This window comes from Hippichthys cyanospilos, chromosome 21 (assembly GCF_059441005.1).
Source record: "Hippichthys cyanospilos isolate Australia breed blue-spotted pipefish chromosome 21, RoL_Hcya_1.0, whole genome shotgun sequence".
NCBI lineage: Eukaryota > Metazoa > Chordata > Actinopteri > Syngnathiformes > Syngnathidae > Hippichthys > Hippichthys cyanospilos.
In genome coordinates, this window is record NC_142389.1 from 8373252 (window position 1) to 8380744 (window position 7493).

General features: G+C 39.4%; 1 protein-coding gene across 2 annotated transcripts; it reads right to left on the reverse strand.

Annotated features, from left to right (window-relative positions):
• Positions 1 to 12: 12 nt before the first annotated feature.
• cdca7l (cell division cycle associated 7 like) lies at positions 13 to 7493 on the reverse strand. Of its 2 annotated transcripts, none has more exons than XM_088405137.1 (10): positions 7372 to 7493; positions 6158 to 6304; positions 5238 to 5338; positions 4462 to 4681; positions 4306 to 4359; positions 4028 to 4210; positions 3069 to 3221; positions 1888 to 2037; positions 791 to 927; positions 13 to 694 (listed from the first exon to the last, which is right to left on the reverse strand). In XM_088405137.1, exons 1-10 carry the CDS (start codon positions 7387 to 7389, stop codon positions 673 to 675), a joined length of 1185 nt encoding a protein of 394 aa, XP_088261263.1. In that variant the 5' UTR covers positions 7390 to 7493; the 3' UTR covers positions 13 to 672. The 2 variants fall into 2 exon arrangements, with proteins under 2 accessions (XP_088261263.1, XP_088261262.1); XM_088405136.1 differs by having other exon boundaries at positions 5238 to 5341.

Consider the following 7493-nt stretch of genomic DNA (forward strand, 5'->3'; position numbering starts at 1 on the left):
AACATTCTAAACAATTCACTCTTTATTGGAACTATGTTACATTGAAATGACAAAAAAAAAAAAAAAAAAAAAAATCCTGATTCAGTGATACATTAATACACAAGTAACCTGACCTATCAGTTTTTTGAGATACAAGCTTTAGCCGGGATGATTTAATGCTTTGACTTGGGAGCACACATTCGAACAACAGCATCAGAAACAGTCACATAACTTTGCTGTGCCAATGTTAACACCATTCAAGCAATGGATTTCTGAACACAAACGGTGCAGCAACACATAGAGACAAACAATAGAACAATACTTAAGCTTACTTTTGTCACAACTGTTTGTAATATTGTAGACTGCAGTTTTTCTTTTTTGGGTGTTTTATGGGAAAAGATGATTGGATTGTTAAGCGTTAAAGTCATGGCCACAGAATGACTTAAACTTGTATATATCTGTAAAACCGTTTGCAAGTTCGATTGTTTTCACGTGGGGAAAAAAATTAAAACTAAAACGCAAGGTTGAAAACTGAAAAAATACTAGTAAAATACAGTACTGAAACAGTGTTTTATACTGAGAGATCAGCGGAAGCCGTTGCAAAAAAAAGTACTTGTCGAAAAGAATAAACACGTATTACGGAGTTCTACAGTACTGCGCTTTGTATTAACTGAATGAAGACAGTTAGCGTCTTTACTGAAGGTCCTTCTGAATTCTGCAATGGGAAAAAAGAAGGCATAACTTCAATTAAAAAAAAAAAAGAAAATCCCTATGTAAATATGTGAACGGATGGACAGAGTGACTAGCGTACCTCTCCAAGTACTCATGGACGTTGTCGTGGCCGTTGTAGCGGGCTAGCCCCACCAAAATGCCGGTGGCGCAGCGCCCCTCTTTTTTTCGACACAGGCTGCAGTTACACATTCCTCTGCAGATAGGACATGACCATTTCTACAGAAAAGACAAGATCTTTTTTATTACCGCATTATAGTTGAATAGAAATCTTAATAATGCCGTTCAACACATTTTGTGAAGTTAATAGTTTTTGTACATCCTAGTCGCATAATTTTTGACAAATCAACGTGTGGGCATCGTTTTTTGACATCAAAATACTAATCATCGTCCATCTACTCTTTTATTCAGCAAAACCTGACCACTTTTGAACATTTTTGACAACTAAGCCTGCCATGTTTGCTTTGATCTCGCATTGTCTCGTTTTTTCATGAGATTTTGTCTGTGGGGATCTTGTTGAGGGAAAAAAATGCCTTCCACAAAAAAAGTGCTATTTATTTTGGTCAGAAACAATGTAAATCCTGCAAGTTTTTTCAAGTACCAGTGACAAGTCACATAATACAGAATCGGTTAACAATTAGCCAGAAAGTAAAGACGTGAAAACAAAATGCGGAAGGTCAAGAGGAGGAACAAAACACACATGTTCAAGCTAAACAATTCCTCAAGGCAAAAAGTGAACTTTTCTTCCAAAATGGACTAAGTGATATCAGTGGTTGGCGATATGAATAAAATGATGACGGATGCTATATGTAAGTACATTCCATTATTTTAATACATTTTACTGTGACATTGGTAAATATCTGTTGCTGGTTCTTGCTCACATCTTGCAAATGCAGTTTGAACCTTAGATTTACTTTTTTCTTTTTACTGAGCAATTTAGGGACTGCAAACCTTCCTGTTGGGACCCGTAACATAATTTTTCCGGGGACCCAACAGATCCCAGGGTTAAAAAAACATTGCATGTATTACGTTTACAGTACATATTATACATTTACTGCAGCTACTCCTAATTATTGCGAGATCGGTGCCTTCACATAAACTGGTAGCCCCTCGTATTACTCAGTACCAAAGAAGTAGTTCTAAGTTTGTTGATCCCTGGTGTAGTGTGTTGGTACTAACCGGGTCAAGTAATACGGTGCGCACATCCTCGCCGTAGCGATTCTTCAGACAGGGCCCACAGAACTGGCCTTTGCCCGCAGAACAGAATCCACTGCGGCACACTGTCTTTGTGTCCAGGGTTTTCTGTCTGCACTGGTGGCAAGAGCTTCCCTGAGGTGAACAACATTACACAATCGCAAATAGCAGCTGTAGTGATTTAAAAAATGGAGTAGAACATAGTACAGTGGACCCCCGGGTTACGGCGTCCCTGGCTTACGTTTTTTTCATGTTGTGATGTGGAATACTGCGTTTTTTTTGGTCCCCTCCTCAAGGCATTTATCCTGCTTTACGATTAACATAGAAAACTGTCATGACCTGTGGGGTTGGTTGTGTTTGTTGTTTTGTCTCCCTCGAGACGTTTTTAGGTAATTGCTCTTATTTCTGTTGGCGTCAAACATCCTCCGCTGCTGCGCGTCACTGCAATGCTGGTTTGCTATTGGTCGGCATCTAGACTCCCTAAGATACTGGTCTCCTATTAGTCAGCGTGATGGGGTCACAAAGATGCTGGTCTGCTATTTGTCGGCGCACAGAGTCACAAAGATGGCTGCCTAAAGACTTGATCTCATGTGAGAGTGCTTTCAATATGGTATTTATTATGCATTTTAGTGCTTAATTCAAACTTGAGTTGCTTATCCATGAGCCCCAAAATTGCTAGCAATGTTAAAGAGAGAAGTAAGAAGATGATTTACATGGAAACAAAGCTGGAGATAATCAAGTAATACGAAGAAAGCTAAGATAGCCTAGCCTAGGCTTCCCTTACTTGGCCATAACATTTGTCACTCAAAGGTAAATAAATCCTTGCTTTTTTTTTATATTTATGATGTTATTTAATTGCATGCATCTATATTATATATAAGTATCACTTACTATACTATTTTGATACCAATTTTTACATTTATTTCCAATTTTTATGTTTTTACCCGCATCAGCTAATTAACATAGGTTTGGATCGCCCGCCATACGGCGATCCCAACCGCGAAACGGATTAATCTCGTAAACCGGGGGCCCACTGTACCAGTTTTCAAATGTAGCTAAATTCATCAGGAAAATATATACTTCAGGACATATCTGAGAATTTACATCAGCAAAGTACACAACAGAAATAAAAGAAGGACACTTGGTAAAGCGTGTAGGTGACTCACATTGTCCTTGTCCCAAATCTTGTCTTTGCTGCGGTAAGCTATGTTGTCCAAGTCTTCTTCGGTGATGTCATCAACCGACTTGAAGTCAAACTGACTGCGTCGGTGGCTGCTCCTCCTCTTTTTTGCCTTGCTGCCGGCGCTTTCCTCATCCACCTGCCAATCGGGAGTCCGGGTCAAACATTTACACAAGGCTAAAACTAAATGTAGTAGTTTGCCGAAAGTTGAATTACCTTAACATCTGTGCTTAATTTATGTTAGCCTGTCTATGGCTTTTCACATTATATGTCAGCATTACGATAATAGATTAACAAATTGATGGTTCTTTAATTGTTTTGTTTAATGTGACATTTAAAGTCAACTTCAACTGGAACAGACAAACAGCTTGAAGCAAGCACACTTGGCCTCTACCTAGGAGAACTTTGGTTTAGCCAAATTTATTCTTCAGGTCCTAACTCATCGTCACATTGTGTTTAGTTGAACTTGAATCATTCTTTGCATATCACTGCCGGACGGAACGAGGGATTACAATTTAACGCTCAAGGTTAAACATTGTAACTGTGACAGCATCATTTGAAACAATATCTTTAGTAGTGATGATGTGAATTCTCCTTGATTGGTAACGGTTTTTTTGACTTTATTTGGATTTGTCAACCCGCAAAATTCTTAAGATGAATATGTTTTCTGAAGGCCTACCAGTATGCACGCAGCCTTCTGATTGATATTATGTTTGTAGAGTATGAATTAAGCAGAAAAGTCAACCGAAGGGGGCTGGATTTTGTGCCTTAATACACGTTCCACAAATGAAATATGAAATCAGATTAGTGTTTAGACTACTTGTTCTGCATTGAACATATTTAGATGAATTCAAATACATTTATGTGACTATTGTTTGATGAAGCTGGTTGATTGTAATGCTTATTGACATCAAATGGCGTTGACGCGGCGATTCACACTTGTACCTCGAGGAGTCTCCTGAGGTCTATCGCCTTGGGGCCATTGCGGGGCAACGGCTCACACACTTGGTCCACGGCAAAGTTCTCAGGAGGGCGGGCTTTACGGGACGGGTTCCTCCTTTCACAACCAGCGTCCTGCTGCGATTTGCGTTTCCGCGTCGTTTTCATCGGAGAGTGTTTCTTCCCCTTCTGCCAAGATGTGAACAAAGAGGAAAGAAGAGTAGGTGGTTTGGTTTCAGCATCTCAAATTCAATTGGAGGGTTTCGTTGTGTGGCAGTGCTCACTTGAGGCAAAGTTAGGTCTGCAATACTGGTGAGATCAGCAAATAGCTTGGCTAGCTGAAAGACAACAACCAAGTAGAAAAATGAAGGATCGGTGTTTGCATTGTGATGTCAATAGTACAGCATTGTATTATTGATGCCATGTATCACTATAAGCACCATGGCCTTGTTCTCCTGGATGTTTTTCTCCCGTTTGCTTAAGCTTTGGCACGCAGCCTCATCTTCTTCCTGCTCCTTTTCTGTCTTCGCTTGGCTTTGTTTATCCTCCTCCTTCTTCATCCTCTGCCTCACCCTCTGTGCCACAGTTTCTTTAACCGGCTTTTGGATGCCTTTTGCTTTGTGCTCCTTTTTGGGGGTGGGCGACTGTTTGACAGGAAATCTGAGAATACACATTGATATGCGGGCCACATGAATGTCATGAAAATTATGAGGCCGCCAATAAATAATTTTTCGCTCAGAGCGCGTGTTGACATAAGGACAACCAATACGAACTGTAATACAACAATCTGGCTTTAAAGGGACAGTGTGTAAGATTTAGACCGATTTCATTAAAAATTAATACATTAAATCTTGGTAACTTTCAAAAACTTGCAAATGAATGTGTTCTTAATGACCAACAGTATGTTTTAAATATAATCATAGGTCTAGTTATCAATAATTGATATTGCATGGGGCACTTCTCCGGAGGCGGCCATGTTTGTTTTAGCTACGGACAATGGTAAATGCAGCACCTCCTGCTGTCCGTAATGAAAAATTGTCAAAATTTTACACGCTATCCCATTGAGTGGTTCTAATATTTACATTAGCTTGATTAGCAACAGCGTTTGGTTCGAATAGCTTGAATAGTTTAAATTAAGGGGTGGAACAGTGCACTATGTGTACTGTATGCACACTGCATTCATCATGTTCAACACAATTAATAAAAGTCCACACACCTGAGAGCTACTAAGAGACTTCGTCTCTTAGGTGCTGATGCCTCCTCGCCATCAGAGTAGAAGCCTGTGTCCACATCACTGCTATCCTCTGACTCAACCATCTGCTAAGATACGAAAACGCAGGAGCGCACAAAATATTCAGAAAATGGAAACTACTGAAACTGTCAAAGTAAATGTCTCTCTAATGTTGCAGGATTTTAGGTTGCGTAAGGCATCACATGAAACATTTGCCTCACAGCAGAACAAAGCTCAGCTTGCAGGCATTTTGCTTTTTCTTTGGCTTTGTTCAATACGTATTCAAACCAAACTTGTCTCGAGTATTGGAAGGGGCGTGTCCACGAAGCGTGTATCGAGGCAAGCGTCACATAGGCAAGACTCGGAAATGATGACATGAAGTCTCACTGGCCGGCCAGACCATGTGACTGTTTTAGGAAATAGTTTGGTGGGCACTACAAAAATTAAACGGCGGCAAAACACAATCGAGATCGCCTGTCTCTCACGTTTTGTGCATTTTTGGCTGATGTTACAATTGCAATCGATTTTGGAGCATTGTCCTATTTGGGAACAATTCGATTTGATTGCTTCTGATAAGGTGAAAAAAAATCTGGAAAAATCGATTCCTAAGTAATATAAATAACAAACTATCCTAATAGTACTAATATTTTGCTCTTAGAGTAATATAAGCACATTCATGTAATTTTCTTAAATAGCTAGAAAATTATCAACATGGATTACTTCTTGGGCTTCTGGTCCACTTGATGGTGCCATACAGCAACTGAAGCATCGTGAAGCTTTGAACCATGTGCAGAGTTGGTTGTAAAGCTTCATTGCTTCATGAAGCTTCATTTGGCTATCAGTATCGCTCCCACTATATTTACTAAGCAAAGGCTTGGCTGGTATATTTTATATGGTATGCATACCTTTGTCTTGAAGTGCTTGTTCAAATGCCTTCCATCCACTCGTGTATCATCGTCACTGAAGCCTTCAAAGTCCTCCTCTTCGCTGTCCGATTGACTGAACAGACGAGCCAGCTCAGCCGTAATAAATTTGGACTTAAAAGGCAGAGCCTAGAGGAAGTCACATGCAACAATGATGAATGATTGTAAACTAAGATGTATATTTGCAAGATTCATATTGGTGAGTACTCTACATACATTTTGGCAGCGTGTAAATATTTCCTTAGAAATTCAGTTTAGATTAATGATAGGACGAAATGTGCAGCGTAATGGAGAGGGTGATTACTCTTTATATGGGCAAGACCTGGAAATTATGGTATGTGAAGCCACACTGGCCAGCTGGACAACGTGACTGCTTCAGGAAGTGATTTAGTGATTACTGAAAACATAAAACAGCAGCAAAACGCAATACAGATCGCCTGTCTGTCATCTCACATTTTGTGGATTTCGGGCTTCTGCAATTGTTATAGTTACAATGCGCAAAAGGCTAATTTCCCATTTAGGAACATTTTGAGGGTGGCTCAGTGACAGTGGTTTGCATATTTGCCTCAGTGTTCAGAGTCCTGAATTTGATTCCAGGTGGCTTTGGATTTGATTGCTTAATATAATGCATTAATTACAATTATAATATCTATGAATAAAAATGAATAAAAAATTTCCTGGTAGCACTTGTTGAATTTTTTTCATGCACAAAAACATTCATGCAATTTTCTTAATAAATATACATAGAATTCTTCTGGAGCATTTGATAGCGTTATAGAGCAAATTAAGCACAATGAAGCGTTGAATTGTGTGCAAAATCTTCATGAAGGTTTCATTAGTTTACAACAACCACTCATTTTATAGGAGGATTTTTTTGGTTACATTTCTTCAATTTGTTGAGCACAATACATCGCATCTAGATCAGACTGTAAGCAGAGTCAAGTTCTTCATGCAAAGTCAAGTGGAGCGACGCCAAAGTGTACTCCAAATGTCGCTTTTCACCACTATCGTTTAAGAATGGTTCAAAAGTGAACAAAGACAACAACAACTGCAGCAAACCAGCAGTTTGTATGTATTTATTCACCAGTTCATTCAACCGAACAGAAACACTACACTTGATCCGACTCACAAAGACTCGCCGTTTCCGGCAAAAAAAACAGTGTACAACACCGACAAAATTTTTGAAAAGTGATTACCTTCGACTCGAGGGCCATTTTTTTCTCCGTTTAGCTGTAAATTCCACAGTCAAAAATACGATTTTCCTAAGGGAAACTACAACAGCGGGGAGTCGGAATGGATTTAAACATTAACATAGGAA

Coding starts and splice junctions, on each gene's coding strand:
- cdca7l (XM_088405136.1), bottom strand. Junction 4,211..4,305: donor CAGACCTAACTTTGCCTCAA/GTGAGCACTGCC, acceptor ACATCTTGGCAG/AAGGGGAAGAAACACTCTCC. Junction 695..790: donor GTCCATGAGTACTTGGAGAG/GTACGCTAGTCA, acceptor TTCCCATTGCAG/AATTCAGAAGGACCTTCAGT.